Source organism: Amblyomma americanum, chromosome 3, assembly GCF_052857255.1.
Source record: "Amblyomma americanum isolate KBUSLIRL-KWMA chromosome 3, ASM5285725v1, whole genome shotgun sequence".
Lineage (NCBI taxonomy): Eukaryota > Metazoa > Arthropoda > Arachnida > Ixodida > Ixodidae > Amblyomma > Amblyomma americanum.
The window spans coordinates 211,514,598-211,539,481 of NC_135499.1; the positions used below are offsets into that span (position 1 = coordinate 211,514,598).

Consider the following 24,884-nt stretch of genomic DNA (forward strand, 5'->3'; position numbering starts at 1 on the left):
GGTGTCACACATTACATCATCCAGTCTGTAGTCCGCCCTGGGTGGGGACTTTGGCAGCACGATATTCAACGGCGGGCTTTTCTGTTGTATTTTCCACTCACCAAAAAAAAAGGAAAATGTTTCAGACAGCGCATTGAATGGCTGTTGGTAGGAATGTTGTCGTGAGCTGATGTCTTTTTTAAAAAAAGATAGCACTGTCTTCACACCAAAACCCTGCCGATTTCCGAAACTAAATTTGTTGATTCGTCGAGAGAGGTCACGTGACATTGTGACGTCATTAAACCTGCCCTGATGAGCCACCTTGATTGGTCGAGAGAGGCCACGCGACCTTGTGACGTCATTACAACCGGCCCACTGTGGCATGTGGCAATTAAATTGATGATCAGCCGAGCGAGGCCACATGACCTTGTGACGTCATCGCAACCTGTCCACCGGTTGTGGGGAACCTACTTTCCAGGCAGCAACATAGACAGAGAATCCAATGTGATATATGCGAATGTCGGCAACGTGAAAGCATAGCAGATACCTCCGAATCGCCGCTAGCAGTTCTAGTAGAGCGGTTGGTCGACCGAAAATCGAAAACAAAATGACGCACACACGAGTTGCGACGGAAGTTGCGAAAGTTGCGAATTCCACTTTTAAGATAACTTGCGGGCACACATAGTTTTTTCGCCAAAACTCTCGGAGTGGCTCTTAATATGCTTTTCTCTCTGTCTCCTTCTGTCCATCATGCGAGCCAACAGGGAGGCATGGGTTACTAAAATGTGTACTACACAACAGCTGAATTCATCGGGCTGATGAAAAAGCTCCCCTTACGACAGTTCTGTTCATGCTTTGCGCTGTAAACGTATGAAGATCCACGTAGATCGCTATAAATAGAAAACCACTGCTCTTATCCTCGCCATTATTATGAACTTTACCACGCTACGCTGCCGTAATTCGCTGTAGTGTTTGTTTATACTGTTATTTGTGCTAAGGCCCCAGCACTCGAGACCTTATCGCTTTGTCTGCTACTGTTGCGCGCAACGCTTTCTACGTTGTTCGAGATTGCCGTAAATGTAACAGCCTTACCTCGAAAGCTTATCGCTGCATTTAAATTGAGCACGGCCGAGAGCGGCGACCGCTATTTACCCTGCGAATGTCCAGCGCATTTGTTGCTATCGATGCGACCGCGTTGTTATTTTGTTTACTTGCGCAAGATCATCCAATACACAGTTTCGGCTCCGCAGTTTCTGCCTCCATCCATGCTGCCGCCCCAGCCACGGGACAATATTATGCATTTTAGGTCTGTGGTAGCCTTGCGACATCCTAAATACACACATGGTTCGGCTTGAGAAACATATCTATACCAGCAGGAGTAAGCCCGTATAATGAGATGCATTTGATAAAAGCGTTTTTTGCATTTCGATCTGACACTGCATGCTGTATTGCGCAAGAAACGAAAACTGCAAAAAAGCGCAACGCAAAATGGGGCACGAATATTTCACCAAGTGATAAGAATTCTCGGCGGCGGTACGCTCCAACTGGACATGTCATTACTATGCTCATAAATCAGGTGAGGTTTCCTAACAAAGCTCGCTGGAAAGTTTCCACCAACATTTCAGAGTGTTGTAACCACTTCCAAGAGAGCATCAGTGTTGCATTTAGCCGACAATATTTACCTGTGGCTGCCATAGCCAGACACTGTCTCATGAGAGCAGTCGTCAAGCTTTTTCATGCACTTGGAAAATCTTTCCGATGTATCAATGAGCGATATTTAATATTCTTTATATTAAAGTTATTAAAATTATTGTGCTTATCATCAATACTTCTTCGCCTTAACCGAGGAAATAAAACTAGTAATAATAACATTTTCTCTGTTGAGCTAGTGATTCAACTCTTGTCTAACGCCCTTTCTCGCTGTTAAGCATCCACAACAGTCTTTTAAAGCCAGCTTAAGTCTTTATTATTATAGAAGGAAGCTCAGTGAAACAGCCAAGTTTGTAGTCAGTCACGTGTCCTGTACGCGAATGCGACTGCAACCTCCGCTTGGTGGGTATAGAAAAGATGCCATGTCTAGCTTTCTCGGACAAAATTTCTGAAAATTAGAAAATTGTCAGATATAATATTTAGAACATGTGATATTTAATATTATATGATGTTTGGAAAGGCAAGCTTTGGATTCCTGCCTGCTGCATCGCCCATAATCCAGAATAAATGCTTCAATTAAGCACGATGCTTGTGGGCGGGCTTATAGCGTTTCTTTCCAACGTTCAGAGGATTGTAGGATGCATTCTCATTTCCTTTTACAACAGGAACAGATTGACGTATGCATTCAAAGTAGTGACCCCTTTTTTACTGTAGAATAGGGGTCTCCAAAAAGTCGCCAAAATCACACGAAAAGTATAATTAAACGTGCGATGACATTAGCATCCAAAACATCAATATCAGCTTTGTGTGTACACAAAGGGAGCATGTTTAAAAGAGAAACCCTTAACACCAAACGCGATTGTGATGGAAATAGAACGAGCTCGGCGAGCGAACGTTTAGCGTTTAGTTGTTACCCTAAAGAAAAAAAAAGAAATGAACATTATAAAGGTGGGACACCTTTTGTTTTCAATCTTTTTCAGTAGCAGCAACAAAAAAAATGAATTTCTAGAACTCAGGTTTCCAGTGTACAACGAGGAAACAGAGTTGAACGACCGGAGCAGTTCTAGGCTTTTATGCTGTTCTCGTTCAAGAGAAAAAGAAAACGAAAAATGCAGCCCAGTAAAAGAAAGGCAAAACCGATGCGTGCTTTAAGTATGCTAAAAATATCAAGACAGTCGGGTGCCCTGTCTGATGCCCTATTGAACAAGAAAGCAAGAAGATAAAGAGCTGAAAGTACGAAAAAGAAAAAAAAAGAAGGTGGCAGTTATCGCAAGCCGAAAAGAAGGGGAAATCTTTTCTCGGTAAACACATAATCAGGAACGCCAATCAGTTTAGCAATCTGGAGGCATTTATCAAAGCGCGGGAGGCGTCGCGCCGCGACGAACGAGTCATTCTTCCATTCCGTTTTCTCTCGCAGAAGAAAGAGTAATTAAATTAGGATAATGAACGCCGCCTCCTCTCACAACCTCCCTTCTCCTCCCTGCGGCTCGCACCATCGCGTGGGAGTTTGTGATGCGCTCGTGGGAGGAGACAAACGTGTAGACACGTGCGAACAAAAGGGGCGCCCGGGAACGAGGGAGCAACAGAGGAAAAATAAAAGCCTTTAAAGGTGTTGTACAGCGTAATACAAAGGGGAACTCTGACCGCGCAGAGACGGGCAGGTCCCTAAAGGCGAGCGCGCCACACAGAACGCTCTGTATAAGTTGGGCTGCGTGAAAGTGGACGCTGTCCAAAGGGCGCGGTGGAAAATTTGAAATTTTTATTTATTATTTATTTCTGCAGAAACAGATAAGCTTTGCGGAACGGCTTCCGCGGGGGCGGCCGGCGATGTTTTCAATTTTGTTTAATTTATCTCTCGGTGTGATACACGCCCGCGTGAATAGGTTTAGCGGGGTTGAAATGCGCTTGGGCGGCGTCTTTTGTGGCACTGGTCGTGAACGCTCATCCGACTTGCTTAACGCTTCAAATGCCGTGACAAAAAAGAAGAAAATATCAAGTTTGTGAGAGCGTTAACAACAACAACAACAACAACAACAACAACAACAACAACAACAACAACAACAACAACAACAACAACAACAACAACAACAACAACAACAACAACAACAACAACAACAACAACAACAACAACAACAACAACAACAACAACAACAACAACAACAATAAATCTGGGGTGAGAAAAAGAAATCACCAGTCCAATCTGGCCTGACAGCATAGGAGCCTCGTTGCTGGCTATTAGCTGTAGCTTGCACACACTGACAGTTGCGGAGCGTGTCTCAAAGAATAGTCTAAGTGTCTAAATCTGTGAAAGTTGAGAGAGTGTAAAAGAAACAACTAGTTGCTCAAATAACTCTTGATGATGACGAATTTCTATGGCGCAAGGTCATCTGTGGCCAAGGAACACCATCTACTCAAGGTGGGGTCGAAGACCCATTTACTAAGCATTTCACCCGAAAGAATCCTAGCATCAGGCCAGGGGAAAGTGCGTACCCATTGCATCATCGGTGGGTTCCCGGCTGCACTGGGGATCGAACACCGCAGCTCCTGCATGCAATAAAACAACTCTTACTGCCGCTGTGTCACGGATCGTGCCAGATGAAGCAACAAAAAACAAACAAGGAAAATTCGGACGCTCGAAATCATGAGTATTCACCTTGACATCCGTAGCCTATTCGTCGGCATATCCTGCTTCTTGCCAAAGACACGACAATAAAGACCCTTATATTGATCTGCACGAACAGCAGCGTGCTCCAGCACCACAGTCGTCCTCGGCGCAGTAGTCTAATATGCAGGAACTGCTATGCAAACGAGGGAAAAGATTCTCTCCCAGTTTCACTTTGTCTTCGTAGAGAGGAGAGAGACCAGAATTTATTGAGGAAAGACGAATTTGAGAAGCCCAGTTAACAGCGTGAGCGTTGGAGACCGCATAGATGCAAGCAAAGGCGATAGCGTGCACAGTTCTGGGCGCTACAAGAGAAGGCAAGAAAAAAGGAAGATCGGGGTTCGCGTCAGTTACAAAAATACACGAGTTGGGCGCCTGACGCGCTAGTGCCACTCTTGAGCCGCGTGTATATCCGAGCATGCGCAGTAAGTGGTCGAAGCAGCAGCAGCAGGGGGCTACTATCGGCTGCTGTCAATAATTGACGCGCTCGCCCAGGCACACTGCGATGTATGCCGAAGGAGGGCTCCCGACAAGAGAAGAACGAATGCCAAGCAATGGCGGGGGGAAATGCGATGGAGGAGGAGGAGGAGGGTGTTCAGGGGCGAGGGAGATGGGAGTACTGAGGTTCCTCGAGCGCTGCGTGCCTACTGCATAAGGGCATAACTTGGTGCCTGCGCGGAGGGGTAGGTTTGGGGGGCCGGAGGAAGGAAGACGGCGAGGGTTAGGGCTGTTCTGCAGCAGAGAAACATGAAATATTGGGGCAACGGACCACGCGGGAAACATTAATCTTGCACCCCATCTAAGCCCTCTCGCGCCCTTCGCATTTTCCTCTCCGGAGGCAGGCCAATGGCATAACAGGCTCCTCGGCGCACTTCAGCGTCGAAGCCCTCCCGATGGTGCATGGCGTAAAGACAAAACAGGGGCGAGGGTAATCCATTAGAGAAGGGCCCTCCCGTATCGCTCCCCGCGGCGGCGGCCAGCGCATTTCCATCGGGCGTCTTCGGCCGCGTGTTGATCCCCGTGTTTTCCACCCCCGCTCGGCCAACCGGCCGCCAGCCTCCCGTCTGCTGCTGGGCCTTTTCCCCTCTCTCTCGCCCTTACTTTTGGGCGACTGCTCCTTAAAAGGGTTCCAAAGGCCAGAAGATGGCTGTCTACTCGCGTTGCGAGAGGGAACAGTTTTTCTTTTTAAAAATTATTATTTTCCCGCCGTCCTTCCCCTTGGGGATTCAAACTTCCTCGTTGACCCTTGTTTTTCCCACGAAAAGATAGAGTAATAAGGGAGCCGGGAAAAATGGCACGAGGCGCCGCCGCCGCTGCGGCTGCGTACATAAACGTCGGACGCTAAGGGTGGGGCTGCGGGTTGGAAAGCCATTAAGGTGCCGGAAGTGACGACGCATGAAATATTTGCTCCATCGCAGCGTACGACGCCACAGGCGCGACTGTGTTTCAGGCTAGGTCTCGATTTCCGGCATAGCAGGCCTCTTACATACATCTTAAATATGTCGTCAGTGCCCCTAGGTGTTCGCGAGCGATAGCGAGCGGTAAGGAGCACAAGGTTCCTGAGAAAAAGAGCGCAGAAAGAGTTATGGGCTGACGGGCTACAAATTAGTTAACTATTTTCTAATAGAACCTGTCTTGTTAAGGCTCGTGTCATTCAGAGAAAAAAGAAATACTTCACATTCTACCCAATACAATGCCTGACTGGTTTATAGTCATGCTGAAGACAAGGAATGACGTGCAGACTGATGACCGACTGCTAGGATTAGAGTGGGGTGTGGAGGAGGGAGAGAGGGGGGGGGGAGGCAGCGTGTGCTTACAACGACATAATGATTCCACGCGCGCAAACACGCAACGTTTAAAATATTCGAGGACTGTCCCTGAACTGTCCTTGTTCGCAGAAGCGCCTTTGAGTGCTTCACTATCGTTGACAGCCAGGAAAAGCGTCCAAGAACACTCTTTTCTTATAAGAGACAGCGTTAATCACTTTAATTTACCTGTTCGATCTGGTTATAGTTGCCCCTGAGGATGTATCTGTTAAGTTATTCACGGATGACTGTGCTTTGTTCTTGCAAATTTCATTAGAAGATGACCACAGGTCTGCACAAGAAGCTACTTTTGCTTTTAGTGAGTGGTATTTGAAGCTTGCTATGAAGTTGAACACAGAAAAAAAAAGGTGTTATTTCTCTCATAACTAGAAAAAAAATAAGCGAGCATGTGCTCTTATTTTCTTAATCGAAGTGACATTTCATTAGTCGAGATATATAAATACCCAAAGATAAAACCTACAAATGAGTTAACTTTGCCGACACATAATAGTTGCTAATATTGGCACATAAGCGTTTAAAAATTTATGGGTCAGAGAAGAAAACTACAAACTGCCCCTGAACTTGTTAAGTTTTTAGCTGACAATAGTTGTGCAAAACCTTTATTTGAATATGCTCAGTCAGTATGATACCCACACACAAGAAAAGACATAATCAACCTTGAAAGTGTGAGCAGGAAAGCACTCAGGTTTATATCTGAAAAATATAAAAAATTATGCGTCTAAGTGACGTTCATACACTGGCAACCCGTGAAAAAATTTGTCGATCGGCATTTCGTTGCGATAGTTCTACCCGGTAAACATAAAGTAAAGCTTCCGGCATTCATTGCATGGGCACTTAGAACAACTATATGGTGGTAGTGGATTTTATTAAAATAATATTAAAAAGTAAGGAAAAGATTTTTGCTAGCCCCGGCTTCTGCTATCGATACTGAAGCACCTGAGCTGGGGCAGCGGAAATAAAGGATAGCAGGCAGAATGGAGAAGTTAAATGAAAGAGGTGAGGGGATAGGAAGAGAGGATAGGGGAGAAGTAATATATACAAACTATTGTCACAATAAGAAATGTGTTCAGGTTGTGCGCGTGATCAGTTCATTTTAGAGGAATTAAAACACACGCGCACAGCACTGTGTTGGCTACAACTGAACAACTCTATGCAAGTTTCATTTTTAGTACAAAAATTCCATGGCTCTTCCGGGGTATATTATTTTTTTTCTGTCACTAAAAGACGCATTTATAGCAGTGAATATTGTATTTAAAATTTTTCCCGCCACTGTATTCAAATCGGTGACGTCTACACGGAAAGGACTCCGCGATCATAGTTTTGAAGTGAATGACAATGTAGCGTAGCATCAGAGATCCATGGCAGAAAAGCTATGTCGACGCATGCAGTCTACTTTCGAAATATACCTGTGGTGGTGAAACCTGTACTTAGCTTTTTGGTCTTTTCTAGCTTGTGAAAGCCCCATTTCCGGTGATAGTGCCCTCTTCGCGATTAGAACGAGGTACTCTATGGGTGCAAGCTATTGTCAATTTGCCTTCAGTTTTCCTTTAGACCTCCTGCAGAGAGAACTTGTAACACTCATTTTCTCCCACTTTAGCTGGAACTATTAGTTTTAAAAGCAATTTTTCCTCCTTCAGGATACGCAATCCAAATTAACTACCACAACGTATTATTTTTGTCTCATAATGTTGTTGGAGAATTGGACCATCTTTTTATTTATTGCTCAAGTCTGCATGCTTTTATTCTTTCGATTGTATTGGGAATCGGCGTATCACTGCTGCTTTGACCAAACGCGCCGGCCTTAAGTATTCTAAAATGAATAAAAAAACTATAACTGTAAAGACGTTAAAGCACTTAGAGAGAAACGAAATTGTAATGTCGCAGCCACCGGACTGCAGTGAAATTTGTGAATCGCTTTAATGAGAAAGGTGTACAGACGTTCAAAATCAATTTAACATTACACAGTTTCTTTATTCTCCACCTGACGCAATCCAAGTGACGTCATACTGCGTGAGAAAGCGTCAAATGAAGTATCAGCAAATCGTGCTTCAAGGTTACATAGTAATTCAAGACGCCACGGTGTAGTTGCCTCACATTCTGATCGGCTTAACGGAAGACATAACTGCAGATAGGTCACCGCAGCGGTGGCCGAGTGGTTGAGCATCCGCCTCGCATGCGGGAGGTGCGGGGCTCGATTCCCAGTGCCGCCGGGTACCCACCGGTGATACAATGGGCACAAGCTTTCCCCCGGTCTGATGCTCGGCTTATTTAGGGTGAAATGCTTGGGAAATGGGTCTTTGACCCCACCTGGAGAAATCGAAAATACCCTGTGTCATGGCGCTCTTTAGCCTCAGATGCCCTCGCGCCATAAAAATTCATCATCATCATCATCATAACTGCAGATAGCAATATGTAGCATGAGGTGGCAGAGCAGATGCCAACGTCTCTACAACCCACATATAAATAAATAAAAATAGCGAAGACAGGATTCATCCAGTTTCTTAATGCCGCGATGGATGCTTAGACAATCAATACCACGGTGAACGCTCTTGCTAGACAGGTAGACGAACACATTGATGACATTCACTATTCATAAGGCACCAAAGGACACCAAGGTCGTGAAGTTGGCAGAGCCCACCTGATAAGACTATCGCTTTGTAAGAAAAGAGAAAGAAAACAGCAGACGGCTTTGGATTCAAAGCGCGATGCATCTGCCAGAGTCTACCCTGTTTTATTGATCGATTATTGCTCAATCTCGGCAGTTGCTGCTATTTATGGTATGTGGACATACGAACAGCGTACCCTTAGAATGCAGTGAGCAGTGGGTAGACTGGATAAAGCGAAAGGCTGGCTGGAGAACGTCCCAAATACCCTTAATGCGGCTCACTAACAGAGCGAATTCCATACTCTTCTTATCTCAGCATCGTCGTGATTATGACTTCACCGGACCAAATCAGACCTGGCTGCTGTGTTATGCGAAGTATTGATTATTGTGCACACCCGTATTCTAAGCACTCAAATACGTTTGAAACGACAAAATCGCATTGAGTTCCGCCCTGTCGGTGCCTGAGAAATGCAATTGATGAAGACACGAAAAGCCGGGAGATATCACGAATAAAAACCGTCGAATAAAAGGCTCGCAAGTCGGCGAGCGCAACGACCGCAGGAGAGCAATCCTTAAAACAAACACGGCTCGGAAGGCAGCCCATAAATAAAGCGGGAAAGGAGTCGATTGTTTTAATGGAAAGACAGCTTCCGGGAGCTGAAGTGTTTGTCGTTGGGATTAACCGGTACCAGCCAATACCCGCTCTCCAATGAGAAAGGTTCTCGACAATGTGTAAAGAAGAGCGCGTTAATCTTTCAGGTGACGTGTCTTCCGCACTTAACGGCGGTCAGAGGTCTCTCGTTGCGTTTATTTTTTTTTCACTTATCCACTGCAAACGTCGGCCTGCTTGGATAAGAATAAATTTAGACAAAAAATACCTTAATGCCTTCCGCTCCAAGGATTCTGCGCACCCGTCAATCGATCAGTCCTTTGCTGTTGATTCTTCTGTTTGCATGCTTTGATCTATTGACTCGATTATGTGCTGACACTAGAGGTTTCTTGAATTTCGACTAGTTGGCTGACTGACTGATTCGTTGATGGGTTCTTTGATTGACTGATTGATTGATTGATTGATTGATTGATTGATTGATTGATTGATTGATTGAATGAATACATGAATGAATGATTGATTGATTGATTGATTGATTGATTGATTGATTGATTGATTGATTGATTTCAGGAGGCTCGTCATCGGTGCACAGGAAACTCCCCAGCTTCGCCGAACCTATCCCTAACGTGACCGTAGCGGCGGGACGAGAAGTCACGCTCACCTGTGTCGTCGACAACCTTGGAAGTTTCAAGGTGAGAAGCACCTGTGGGTCGCTTGCTTGCTTCTAAGCTCTCTCATTCCCTTCATTGTGCGGGGTTCTGGAAGTTCAGTGCAGGTTCTTTAAACGAAGGCCGCTCGAGTAAGTCCTCAACAACTTCCAGCCCCCTCTAATTTTATTTACTGTTGCTTACTTCTGTCCGCTGTTATGCTTCTGATGATTACGAAGTTGGTCGAGAGTGCAGTGAGAATGAAAATTGGTTTCTGGGGAAAGGAAATGGCGCAGTACCTGTCTCACATATCGGCGGACACCTGAACCGCGCCGTAAGGGAAGAGATAGAGGAGGGACTAAGAGAAGAAAGGAAGAAAGGTGCCGTAGTGGAGCTGAGGGTGCAATCCATGCATGGATATTTGCTTCCCCTATTTACGTATTCAGTTATAAATCAGTGCCGCATTTCTGTCTCTCTCAGTGCTTGTCTTCGCGCTGTGCCTTCTATGACGTTGAACCACCGATTGGTCATATCTGTTACACTCAAACGGACCGAAAGTTCAATTTGCAGAATGCAGTGTTCAGTAACCTTGATGATGAGTACCACAGTGCTTGTTTAATTTCTTAATTCGTGACGTGCCTTCGCGAAGGCTGGCTTTTCAAAAGGTTAAAAGGCGAACTAGCCTTCTTCAAGGACAACATTATTCCTAACGCAGATTCTTTTTCATACCTAATGTGGCATATATGACTGTCGAAGCACCGGTCTAATTCAGTCGGCTTCACGCCGCGCTAGCAAGAAGGGCCGACTGGTCGAGTAGTACGTTTCCGAACTTATCGATGCCTGGCACTCAATTTCGTACTTCGTTCAAGTCCAGAGGACTGTAGAGAAGTTGTTGCATGAACATACGCCCGACAAGGGTGGACAGCTCAATGCTGAAGCGACATGTCGAGCGGAAGACTGATTTGTCCTCGATCGCGATATAGAACTCACGGACCGTATTCACAAAGCTTATTTCAAGATTGAACAGCGCCTCGACTCCATGACGAAGAGAGCTTGAGTGTGAAAAGGACTGTGAGTGTCTTCTCTAAATGTTGGCGGTGTGGTTTACTGCAGTCAGCTTTTCGTTCTTGGAAAAGCGGGCAGGCATGTGCGAATGATGAGCACGAGGAAACATTACAAATGTTACAGTACATTTCATCTTTCACAAGATCAGCATCCCTGAAAAGGGGACACTAAAAAAAAAAAACACTCCCGGATTTCTGGTAACGCTATCAGACGAAAGGGCCTGGCTTAGGCAATGTATTTGTGTCACGCAATCTTGAATAGCATGCATCTATATTGGTCGGCCACTGCAGTACAACTTAAATAGGTAAAAAAAATACTCCGCCAAATTTAGCTGCCATCTTGCTGCCATCTATTTGAAATGGTGGTGCTAAAAATCGTTTCTTCACATACGAATTTTGCATACATCGATATGATGAGGTAAGCAAAACAAAGCACTCTCAGGAAATTTCACTACAGCGCCTATGCTGAACGCGCAGCACAGTAATGTAGAGTGCAGGCATTTGGATTAAATGCGGATATGCTCTGTGATGTTTACGGGACATACTCCAGGAAGACGGGAAAGAAAACGGTGGCAAGACGAATGCACCAGCTTCTTTACTATAACACACTGCCATCTATTGCATTAAAACACGGCGGATCTACAGGAAGCGGACATAACATAGCCAGCAATTCTGGACAGAAGTGATTTTCAACGTTAAGTAGTTTATGAACGCAATTTTTTCACATATTGCAAGTTTCCACTACAACAATCAATATATCCGCAAATCTCCCCTCGGAACGCTTGCATATCTTTTGCTAGTACGTTCTTGCTATCGTCATATACGTTCCCCATTCGTTTTCTACGGCAGTGTCAACTACTCGATGCGAACGATGAAAAAACTCTTAAAAATAGATTTTGCTACGCATTGAAAAATGAACAATTACCTTCAATATTTCCACGACAGTATTCCAATATTCAAAATGTTTTTTCCAAGAATGCTGGACTTGCATAACTTAAAATTGAGACAAAATTTAAATGTAAAGTAAACATGCAAAGGACCCGTAGTGAATTGTTTAGAAGAATGTGCGGTAAACTTGAAGCACGGAAATACTAAAATTCTGGACAAGTGCATTATTCTATAGGAAGTTGTTTACGGCCGCAACTTTTACGCATATCGTAAGATTGCTCACTAACAATCAGGATATCCGCAGATCCCACCTGAGGATGCTTGTAGTTTTCTGCTATTTATTGTCAAAAACACACACGATTGATTTTCTGTGGCAGCGTTAACTACTGGGTGCGAGCGCAGTACAAACTTTAAACGCAACATTTTGCTACGCATCGGAAGGTTGGACCATTCCCATCAGTACGTTCATGGCAGTATCTTAGAATGTTGAACAGTTGCCTCACAAATAAAAGTGTTGTCCAAGAAAGCTGGACTTGCATCAGTAGGCTTTATTTTCGTTCAGTCTCGCTTGTTTTAAGAGTTTTGAATATTTCCTTCACAGCTGAGAGAAATCTGGCAGTTTATAAGGCTATCACAACAAACCGCAGAACTGGAGCGGTACTTCTCGGCCCCGTCGATTACACTCCAGGGCGTCAAGAAAGGCGACGTCGAGCTCAGTCCAGCGCCGAGTGAGGCACAAGCGTTTTAGCAATATCACCAATGGAGAGGGAAAAAAAGGGGGGGGGGGGGGGGCGTTTAGAACGAGCAACGCTATAGGCGACCGGCTGTTGCACTTTGCCGGTCGTGTAAATACACGTCAACATCTGGGGGGTCGCGAATTAGTCGTCACCGCCACCACCTTGGAATGGTGGCAGCCGGAGCCGCGGCAGGCGCCACCGCAAAACACAAAACGCTCTTCCTCCTACCGCCACACCTCCTTCTCCCTTCGCCTGACCAACTCCACCTTCCCTCATCCCCCGTGCAGAGAAAGCTGCGCGCTCAGCTGGGCGACACCGGGGCTCGCAGGACTCACCCCTCTCCCCTCCTCTTCCACGCGTCGCGGACCTTTCAGCGAACGCAGCGCCCGTAACGGCGTTTGTTGCGCGCTATTTGGGCTTCGTCAAGTGAGGCCACCGCACCGGGCTCGACGTGACGGGACTCGTTGGCGAACTTTAATGACGCTTCCTCTGGGCGGAATCTAGGGTGCTTTATTTCCGCAACTTTCCTTTTTCTTTCTTTTTTTGTGTCGTTCGATTCTCCCCGGTACCCCTCCTCGTCCCTAGCTCCCTTGGACGCAGTGCCGTTTTCTCCCTTTCTCCCGACGCTGTTTCTCGATTCTCCCTCTCCCCTTCACCTTTACCGTTCATTCATTGGCGGCTATTTATCCGTTTTCTCGAGTTTCGGTTCTTTTTTTTTCCTCCCCTTCTGATGGTCTCTTTATTTCGCCCTGTTTCAAGCACTCATTTCGGCCGACTCGTCTCCTCCGGCCCCGGTTTCAGTGCGTGCGGTGTGTGTCTCCTCTTCGGCGGCACAATGCCACCGTGTGAAGAGCGCACGTCGCATTGTCCCCTTCGCTAGATTGTCACCGGCCGCAACAACGGCATCAGCAGCAGCAGCAGCAGCGGTATAGGAGCAGCGGCGGCGTCGATGGCAGTGGAGGATGCCGTGCGGCCCTTTGCTTTATTTTTTCCCACTCACCTCATTTTTGAGTGTCTGCGTGACTGTTGTGTGTCATGGTGCCACGTCGGCGGCGCAGCGCGGCACTCCGTCTTCGACGGTTTTGTGAGCACGTGTGGACGCCGGCAGATGGCAGCAGTTGGAAAGCACGGCGCGGAACCTCAATGGTCCCGTGATTAGCGGCGCGACTGGGGTGCTGTCGCTGTCGTGTACCTTGTTTCGGCACGACTTAGAAAAGAAGTTCGGTCCGAAGCTTGACCGAGTTGAGGGGACAGGGGGACAGAAAAACCGCAAGAAGTGGCGACGAGACGGAACGGCTCACACACACAGCGCCGAATTTGGAACGAAGCTTTATGAACAGCGAGCGCAATATGAATGCCTGCGCTGGCAGCAAGAACAAGTGCAAAAAAAAAATGGAGTTAGGTATATATCACGCCAATGCCGCACTATTGGAAAAAAATGCACAAGATAAAAGCATGTGAATCACGAGAACAAAAAACTTCTGCTTTTCACACTGTATTGTATGCGCGAAATTCTATTGCCTGAGAGAATTTCGGCCTTTTATTTTTCTCGATAAATACAAAATTAATAACTTGATTACGTACACCGACTGGGATATTTCAAAATACATGAACTGTACCGAAGCATGTAGTTGGTTTATATCAGAACCACACTTAATTTACAGTGTCAGCCAGAAACAAATAGCTATCAACAAATGGAAGAACGGAAAGCCCTGGTTGAATAAATAAGTAATGATTTGAGTTGCATAAACGAATTATCACGCCGATGACCCAAAACGGATAAGTATAGCATGCTTATAAAAGAGGAACTTAACAGAGGTGTGCGAGTAGTACTTTCTCAAAACCGAATCGCGTACGAACTTAACTGAAGGCCGAAACAAACGCTATTTGAAAAGTGCTAGAAATGTATCGAACACGAATCGAATATTTGTACTAACAGTATTCGTTACTTGTGCGAATAATTGTATAAAATGAGCAGTCTTGGGATGCACTGAAGCGTCAGCGGCGTCGCTGCGGTACTTTAATAAAACCGATGGAGTCAAAGCTATAGCTGTTAACAAACATAAAGTCAATATATTAACTCAATCACTGTCGAGTTATACATTTAAGAATAGTAAATTTTTCTATTGACGACAAGAGAGAATAAACTAGAGCCACACCAGAGCCTTGCCTGAGCCCCACCGCGTCGTCCAGTCTAAAAGGCCATGTATGAGCATTGTGAATAGTTCCATACAAATGGGCCGCGTCGCAGCACTGAAATTCACGGCGTCGATGGGGCCCAGGTCTTTGAACATTCACCGAAAAAAAAAAGCTGGTCTTAACTGAACGTTGTGCGAGTTATCCAAAAAAGTATTCGAAAAGCTGAGAAATATTCCACCTGTTTCGAATAATTTCAAAACTACATTATTTGACTCGTTCGAATATTCGAAGAGGATATCCGATTCACTTTTTGAATTTTTTTAATATTCGCACACCATTAGAATATAGGCAACAAGAAATAAGTCATCAGCCAAGATCCCATTTCCAAAAGTCAATGCAACCGTAACAATTTCAACAATTGTAAGAATGGTGTTAGGAAAGCGTAGAATACAGTCACTTCCCTGAGTGGGCGAAAGGCCAACGATATTGTAGATGAGGTAAGTGGTAACAATTTTCCAGAACGGTAGTTAGAAGAGCTAACTAATGAATGTAACGACTCATTTGCTAACGGCACGCACAAGTTACGAAAGAAATATAAGTGAAAACAGTCATAAAATTTGAGTTAATTTCAGATCCCCTCTTAGCCTACTTGAGAGACGCAAGGGAAAAAGAACTCGGGCGGTTTTTCCTTTTAAAACTCGACTACCCCGTTATCATGCCATTATCATCAGAAATCTGGCAGTAAGCGTATAAAGCTAGAGTCATATCTGTTATTCATTGTTTTTATGAAATTTTCAGGACAGGCATTCTTCAGGAATAGATGAAAAATTCTCCTATTACATTGGTATACAGTAAGGGTGCTTAACTGCACTTCGAAAATTACAGGCCAATTTCCTTATTATATTCTCTTGCATGCATATTAGAGAAACTTGTGCGTCAACAAACGATCTTATTCTGTGACAATCACCAGTTGCTATCAAATTAACAGCATAGATTTCGTCTGGGACGTAGTATGATTACATTGTTGGGAAGTATGCACACCAACCAAACGCAGAGGTTGACCACGATACATCTGAGGTTGGACTATTAATTGACCTTATTCTTTCATTATTAATTTCAAAATTAGAGAGAGATGGAATTAGGTGGCCGTGGAAAACGTTTTTTTTTTTCAAGCTGTTTCTAGTACCGCATTGAAGCAGTTAAGGTAAGTAGCAAAAAAGTGACTTACATCCTTTAAGATACTAAGTGCCTCAGGGGTCAGGTTCAGGTTGTCTTCTCCTCTGTTTATATACTGATGACCTATATCAGCTGTCTCTATATTTCAGTTTATACCAATATGCTGACAATTCAGCGCTTGCACTGGCCAAACCATATTGCTGTAACCACGTATATTTCAACGACCAGGTTTTGTACAAATTATAAGCACGGTTTTAGCACAATTAAGATTTTCGGATAAAAAAAAGCACCCAAATGATTTCCCTTCACGGCCTACACCAAGAAATCGAAAATTCGACAAAATTTGATTCGCACAGCGATAAACGCGCCAGGGAAGTCAGTTGTGCATGGATGGGCCTTGGAATATGGGGTATATATACCAGGTGTTTCAGGGAAGGTCACCACTCGAGTTTAAAAATAGGGTTTTTGAGGTAAACAGAAGTTTTTCCGGCATAGTAATGCTAGCGTTCGCGGACGTCAAAAAACAGTTGAATCATCTTAACTAGCGACGTAGTTAACTAAATTCTAATAGTGAACTTTTTAACTATTACCAATAGGCACCTGATTGCAATTAGAGAATTGTAGTCGTCCGATAATAATAGCCATATCTGTATTTAGAATTTAGAAAACGCCATTACTTTCGCCGCCGTGGCACGACAAAATTTAGCTACATTGTGCTGAAATACATGCACTTTCGAAAAGTATGCAGGCAAAGCAATCCCTCCGGTGGTCGTAACTAGTCGAAATAGCCAAATTTTGTCGAGCCACAGCGGCGAGAGTAATGGCGTTTTCGAAATTCAAAAAAACTGATATGGCTATTATTAACGGCCGACTATATATACATATTGTCACCGACAAATGCAGCACGCAAATGGAACGGAGTGAAACGCAGTGTTGTACGCGAACGTGATGTAAGGCAGTATCCGGTCCCAGTTCGCATGGTCATCGTCGACATACATAGAAAGCATATCGGCAATTGTCTTGTAAAGCCGTTCAGCCGGTCCGTTTGTTTGCGGATGGTAAGCTGTAGTCTTGCGATGGCTAGTGCCACTGAGTCGAAGTACCTCGCTCGTAAGTGCCGACGTAAACGCGGTGCACTTGTCAGTTAATACGACTGTTGGGGCTCCGTGACGAAGCGCAATGTTCTGAATAAAAAAAAAATGTGCAACTTCGGCGGCGGTACCACGGGGAAGGGCCTTGGTCTCACTGTAGCGGCTAAGATAGTCAGTGGAAACAGCAATATACCGGTTACCCATGGAAGGCGCCGGAAATGTGCCTAGTAAGTCTATGCCGGCCTGTTGAAATGGGAGGTGCGGGGATCTATAGGCTGCAGGAACCCGGCTGGTTAAGTCGGCGGCGTCTTCCGGCGCTGACACTCACGACAGGTTCGCATGTAGCGGTGGACACCCGCAGAAAGCCTGGACCAGTAGTACTTGTGGCGTATGCGCGCTAACGTGCGGGAAAACCCGAGGTGACCCGAGGGAAGGTCGCCGTGACACGCACGCAGAACTTCGCCACGAAGCGTTGTAGGCACTACAAGCAGATAGACAGTGTCCGTTGGGCCGTAGTTCTTTTTGCAGAGGACGCCATCGCGCAAGCAAAACGATGACAGTCCGCGCTTGAAGGTTCGAGGTGGTGATGGAGCGGTTCCTTCGAGGTACTCGATGAGGGGCAGCAGTTCGGAGTCGTCTCTCTCTTGGCGGGCAGAGGTGGGTGTGGTGACATCATCTAGAAAAGCGGAATCGTCGTCGGACTCGTCCATGGGGCAGGGAATAGGAGCGTGGGAGAGACAGTCAGCATCACTGTGTTTCTGGCCGTACTTGTGCACGATGGTGACATCAAATTGTTGTAACCGAAGGCTCCATCGAGCAAGCCGCCCCGAGGGATCTTTCACGTTCACCAGCCAACACAGTGAATGATGCTCGCTCACGACCCGAAACGAGCGGCCATACAAGTACGGTCAAAATTTCGTAACTGCCCACAGCACAGCCAGACATTCCTTTTCTGTGGTGGAATTGACTTCTGAACAAGATAAAGTGCGACTGGCGTAAGCAATCACGCGTTCTAGACCATTCTGCCGCTGAACAAGGACCGCACCGAGACCAACGTTACTGGCATCAGTGTGCAGTTCTGTGTCGGCCTCTTCGTCGAAGTGGCCAAGCACAGGCGCACATTGGAGACGGGACTTGAGTTCCGTGAAGGCTCTATCCTGTCCTCGCCCCAAAAGAAGGGTTCAACGTCTTTTGTCAGGCGGGTCAGAGGCTCTGCTAGCTTGGAGAAATTGTGAACAAACTGGCGATAGTACGCGCAGAGGCCCAAGAAACAACGCAGGCTCCGTTTGTCTGTTGGCTTGAGGAAGGCAGCTACGGCGGCCGTCTTTTCGGGGTCTGGACTAACACCTCGAGCGCTGACAATGTGACCAAGAAACTTTAACTCGTGAAATGCAATGTGACATCTTTCTGGCTTGAGAGAGAGAAACCTGCGGTACGTATGGCCTCGAAAACAGCACGCAAACGTTTCATGTGCTCATCGAACGTGTCAGAGAAGATGACGACATCGTCGAGATATACGAGGCACGACTGCCACTTCAGGCCAGACATCACGGTGTCCACCATTCGTTGGAATGTGGCAGGGGCCAAGCACAAGCCAAAAGGGAGCATCTTAAACTCGTACAAACCGTCAGGAGTAATAAACGCGGTCTTCCCTCGGTCGCGTTCGTCGACTTCTATTTGCCAATACCCACTGCGGAGGCCAAGGCACGAAAAGTATATAGGTGGCATGGCGCACGCGGTCTAGGGAGTCATCAATGCGCGGCACAGGATACACATCCTTTTTCGGGACGTTATTGAGGCGTCTGTAATCCACGCAGAACCTGAGGGTGCCATCTTTCTTCGTGACGAGGACAACATGCGATGCCCAGGGGCTCGTGGACGGTTGTATGACGTCGTCCTGGAGCATTTGTGTAACTTGAAGGCGGATGGCGCCACGTTCTTTTGAATGCATGCGATAAGGTCGCTGGCATAGTGGTCTTTGGTCGTCAGCAACGATAATTCAGTGCTTGGTAAGCGGCGTCTGTCGTACCTTGGAAGTTGATGCAAAACAGTCGCGGTAGGAAGAGATGAGGTTTTCCACGCAGCATTTCTGACTGGCCAAGAGGTGCGGGTTTACGTCGGTCGGAATGGCTGTAGCCGTTGCATCGTCGATGTCTGACGTGGTGGATAAAGAGCACTGCCTGGTACACTCTCCAAGCTCGTCAAAATAAGCGATGACCGCTGTCGTCGTTGAATGCTGTGGTTCACGGGTAAAGCTCGTGACTAAGATGTCGGTGCGACCATTGGCAAGTTCTACTAGGCCTCGAGCGACACAAACTTACCGAGCGAGTAGCAGCGACACGTTCGCTTCAGCGATGCCAAGAGTGCCGGTGCTGTCATTACACTCGACTGTGACGAACTTGCTGGCTCACGGAGGGATCGTTACGTGGTCGTCACATACGCGCAACATTACTCTGCTAGGCTCGGTGTTGGTGTCAACGGCTCGCTGGGCAGAAAACGATACCATAAGCTCCCGAAGGTCGATGACCGCACCATACTCTTGAAGGAAATCCATGCCCAGAATGAGATCTTTCGAACAGTCACGTAATACGGCAAAGGAGCCAGTGAAAGTAAGACCGTGGATCTGCAGGTGCAGACGCCGATAGGCGTCACTACATGGCCACCGGCGGTGCGGATCACGGGTCCACACCAAGGCGTCAGAACCTTAAGGAGGGTTGTGGCGAGCTGCCTGCTCATCACAGAAAAATCAGCGCCGGTATCGACGAGTGCGGTCACTTTATGACTGTCGGCGGTTACTAAAATTTCAGCAGCAAGTAATCGTTCGCAGCACGTCGGATCGGGTCGTCGCCGCTCGGGCCGTCGCGTCAAATCGTCGGGTGGAGGCGGCTGACTCTGTGCAGTGGCGGCGGCCCTACCCCCGGAGGACGCCGTCTTCAGTTTTCCCGGCGAGAGGACGTGCCTCTCAACTGACCAGAGGATGAAGGCTGACTGGGCGAAGCAAAGCGCCTCGGGGACGGCGATTGCGATTGGCGCCGCTGCGAGGTCGGGGGCAGCACCTGAGTGGCCAGGTACTCCTCTATGTCCTGCGGTCTTTCACCATAGCGCAGTCGAGGTGCGTTCGGTGAGAATCCTCTCAAACCCATCCGCCGGTACGGGCAATTCCGCAGAATATGGCCGGACTCTCCGCAGTGGTAGCAGAGCGGGTGATTGTTGAATGTTCGCCATACGTGCGCTTTGCTGAAAGGAGGGCGCAGGTCCTGCTGCTGCTCGACGGGACACAGGTAACGATGGGGTGGTCGTGGTTCGCAAACGGGGCGAAACGCTTGCAGCGCGGGGGCAGGTCGGCGCAGGGCATCGCTGTAGACATCACGTGCGCCTCCGATAGTGATGCTGGTGGTGGCTGCACCGCTCGCCGAATTTCCGTCACGGAGGGCATCACCTGTAGAAGGTATGCTTGCCGACGGAGCATCCAAGTGGAGCTGTCGCAGTTCTTCGCGGACAATGCTCCGCACAAGCTCTCGCAGCGCCTCATCTCTGGGGCATGGCAAAGACGTGCAGTAGTGAGCGGCTGCTACATTTGCCTGACGGCCGTAATGGGCGCTCCATTCCTGCAATGAACGTTCCATGCTCGTAGCTTCCTTGGCGAAGGCGGCGACGGTTCTCGAAGGGTCGCGCATGAGGCCAGCAAACAGCTGCTCATTTACCCCACGCATAAGGTGCCGCACCCTTGTATCTTCGGGCATGGCCGGGTCGGCCCGATTGAAGAGGTGGGTCATGTCCTCAATAAACATGGCCACGCTCTCGTTGGACTGCTGTGACCTGGAGCGAAGGGCAATTTCAGCATTTTCCTCTCGCTCGTTCGAGCTGAATGTGGCGAGCAGCTCACGGCGAAAAGCTGCCCAGTTGGAAAAGGATGCCTCGTGGTTCTCGAACCACGTTTTCGCCGAGTCTTGCAGTGCGAAATAAGCATTCATCAGCTTCCGCTCGTCGTCCCATTGGTTGAATGCCGCAACCCGGTCAAAACTGGCCACCCAATCTTCAACATCCTCGAACCGGTCGCCGTGGAAGGATGGTGGTGTCCGAGGTGCGAGATGGACGAACGGCGGGGCACTGCCGGAGTACTGACCTGTCTGGCTGCCAGTGGTGGAAGTCATAGATCGCACAGGCCTTCTCAGTGGCTCAAACTCGGGTTGCAGGCCTCGCAGGCGACGGCTGGCTTTGTGGACAGGTGTGGCGTCCGCGCGTCGGGGAGAAGCGTCAAGGATTTCGATGGGGTCAGCGTACATGAGATGGCACCCAGCACCTCCACCAAATTCATCGACAAACGCAGCAGGAAGCGGGAAGCACAGCCGTTTACTGGGGCGAGGCTTGCCGAACAGCCGCGCTCATTCAGACAAAAGAAGACGTTCGGCCGCGCGCTGGGAGACAGGTTCGGCCACCAGGTGGCACCAGCAGAATGTCAGCAGTGTGACAATATATAACACGTAATAATTTATATGTGACATCAAGAGATGGCCCTTTGGAGGAGAAAATGCCATCTAGGCGCTTGCATGTTCAGCACACGTACTTTAGAAACCTTTCCAACTTGAGGTCAAAAAAGCTAGTAACGCTTTTTGTGGACATTTTAAAAAGTAAAGCCAGTGGCACTAAACAGTCCCTGAAACTGCTCAAAAGGCTTGACGTTAGGGTATAGTAATTCACTTTATCACTCTAGAAAAAATTAAGAAGCCATTTAAAAAGCGGAATATTCTTGCTACATTCGTGCCGAGCCAACTAAGTGCTTTTACTGGGTACCGTCGTTACTTTGCACAGGATAATGCATAAGATCATGCACCGCACCAATCCAGGCTGACTTTTTCCTAGGGGATATCATCGGAACCTTGTATTAACTCTTAGCTGACTCTAATGTAACAAGGATATTTCGTTTCGTTGCTGTCGTCTTTTTTTCTGTTTCAGAATTACTGTGCGGATTTCAAAACCCAAGAGACAGGCTTTCCTTTGGCTGAAATCTAAACTGAAAGCTTCGCTTTAAGCTCAGTGGCGTATGTGTGCGTCGCTCTCTTTACTGCGACACTCTCTACGCTGCTTCTTTGCTGTCAAAGTAAGAGCGCGCCTTTTCGCTCTTAGATATGTTCTTTACCATTTATTCTTTGCCTTGTGTTATCGCAAGGCGGTATTATAAGGGGTATGAACATAAGTATGCTGCGGTGGCGTTTAGATTTTCTTTTTCCCTGAGCTTTTTTGAACGAGACAATAAAGGTGACAGAAATATACAACCTCGTGAACAACATCTAAAGGAAGCCTAATAATATAACTTTTATTGCTTTGTTGCCACTGCAGTCTACGCGAGCCGCATGTGTATTCGCCGGCCCTTGTAGCTTCGCGTAGTTTTGGAAATATTCGCGACGCACTCTCCTGAGATGGAGAAAGAGAGAGTGGAGGAAGGAAGGCAAGGAGGATGGCCAAAAGAAAGTGCCCGTATGCTACCCTGTGCGGCTGAAAGGGAAGGTGGGTTATAAAAATAAAGTAGAGAGCAGGGCTCAGTTAAATATGAAACGCCCGAAGTAACCAAGCAAGGACATTGTGTATTGGGAAATAACAGTCGTTCTCACAAGCCCTACGCCCTCACGAATCGAAGGATTTGGTCCGGACGATCGCTGTGGCCAATGTCCTTTATCTCCGTCACCGGGCCAGGGTAGAAACGGCCCAGTGTGCAGCATATCGATTGTCTCTCGGCACTATAAAAAGGAAGTGCCCGGAATAAGCGCTCAAACGTCTCGCCACACTCGCAACTGACACAGGAATGACAATCAGCAATGCTCCTCTCCAGTGCTTTTTCCAAGCGAGCGTCGCCACCTACGCTGATCCGCTCGTGGCCCTCCGCTCTCGTTCTTCTCTCCCTCCTCCTTCCACGGTGACCCCTCTCCGCGTGGTCCTAGTGGCAACCATCTTTCGAATACGCATTCCTCCGCTTTCGTCATGCGCACCTCATTCTACGGTAGGCACCATCCGAATGGTTCCCATGGCAACCACCCTCCGGTTATGCATTACTACCTCACGGAACCCAAGCAACGGGCGCCTAACAGCTGACGCTGTGAAATCACCGTTTGTCCGACCCTTTGCGTGTTCGTTAGAGGCTCTGGGTTAATAATTAATAATTGGTTTTGAAGGAAAGGAAATGGCGCAGTATCTGGCTCATATATCGGCGGACACCCGAACCGCGCCGTAAGGGAAGGGATAAAGAAGGCAGTGAGAGAAGAAAGGAAGAAAGAGGTGCCGAAGTGGACGGCTCCGGAATAATTTCGACCACCTGGGGATCTTTGACGTGCATTGGCATCGCACAGCATACGGGCGCCTTAGCGTTTTGCCTCCATAAAAGCGTAGCCGCCGCGGTCGGGTTCGAACCTGGGAACTCCGGTTCAGTAGCCGAGGCTCTGGGTTTTCCTCTGAGTCGGGTATCTTCGCTTGTTCAGCGAACTTTCTTTCAATGACACACCCACTGTCACCCATCCCTCCATGCGGCCACCTATCCTGCTGCATATTCAACAACCTACATTTAATGATTATTAGAAGTTGTGGGTACTGCCATAAGTTTTAAAGGTTGCACTTTGCATGGTGCAGTTGTCCTTAGCATCAGGACGTAAGAAAGCAGAAGTGTTCAGTTTTTGAGCCATCGAAATTTGATCTACGAGGTCGACGGCGTTATGTTCAACGATACGTTTGAAGAAGACGTGGAAAAGCTATGAGAAAAGAATGGCACACCGCGGACGTATGCAAAATAGCGAGCGGAGGCGTACACATGGTCTTGCTACCGGCTATAGATGAAACAGAGCTATGGATCATGCGGCAGATGAAGCTGAACAATCGCCGGTTTTGAGACGCACTTCTGTTTTACTCAGTTGAAAGATTTGATGTTAAAAATACTAAATGGGATATTAGAAACTGGCGTTATGCACAAACTGGTAAAAACATCGACTGCACGGACAATTTATAAAAGCGGAAGAAATACTATACATACTATTGAAAAATAGCAATGCTGTGTGATATAGCACAAATAATGCAAAAATGGTTTTGTGAAATTTTTTTCTGCAAAATCAAGTCAAATTTATATTCACGCACATAAAAAAAACACCATCGCGCTCCTGGAAGAATTTTCACATTACGTTATTAACTCGATCGAGAACAACCACGCCGTTCGAGCTATTTCCATGAGCCTTACCAAGGCCTTCGATACCGTAGACTATGCTCCAATGGTAAGAGAGCTAGAAAATTTTGGCTTCTCAAGTCCTTTTAACAGATTATATTGCTAGCCACTTTTCCGATCGATTGCAAATGGTTAGAAATGAGAGTCAACTTAGCTGCTATACACCACAAAATATGGCGTGCCGCAAGATAGCTATTTAGCGCCAGTAACATTTATGTTACTGACCTAATCCTTTACTACTTAGTCCAAAAATATTTCAGTTCGCATATAAATCTGCCCTATCTTTTAAGAACACGGACTATGAGAAAAGAATTTAAAACTTTCAGACTAATTTCAAACGCGCAGATTTGTGTGTTTGCCTTTCTTGCATTATCCTTACATTTCGCGCAGTTTGACAGTGAACGAAATACGCCAGCTAGTCTGCCGGAAGACACTTCTCATTGAACGAAACTTGTAAGTTCCAGAAATCCTAATTAGCCTAAACCGACCCTTTAGTTTGCATGCATCTACTTGTCGCACTTGTATATGTCTGCCACTGAAACCTCAAGCAGTGGTAAAATATTTAGGCCTTCATGTGGACCAACCCCTAAGCTGAAATAACAATGT

General features: G+C 46.9%; 1 protein-coding gene across 1 annotated transcript in view; it reads left to right on the plus strand.

Moving 5' to 3' along the window:
• The window catches only part of LOC144125995 (lachesin-like), a 158,566-nt gene that overhangs the window by 110,943 nt on the left and 22,739 nt on the right, over positions 1-24,884 (plus strand). The window contains exon 2 of the mRNA XM_077659856.1: positions 9,903-10,024. Within this exon, the coding sequence (XP_077515982.1) occupies positions 9,903-10,024 (122 nt within the window). The remainder of the gene's footprint in view (positions 1-9,902; positions 10,025-24,884) is intronic.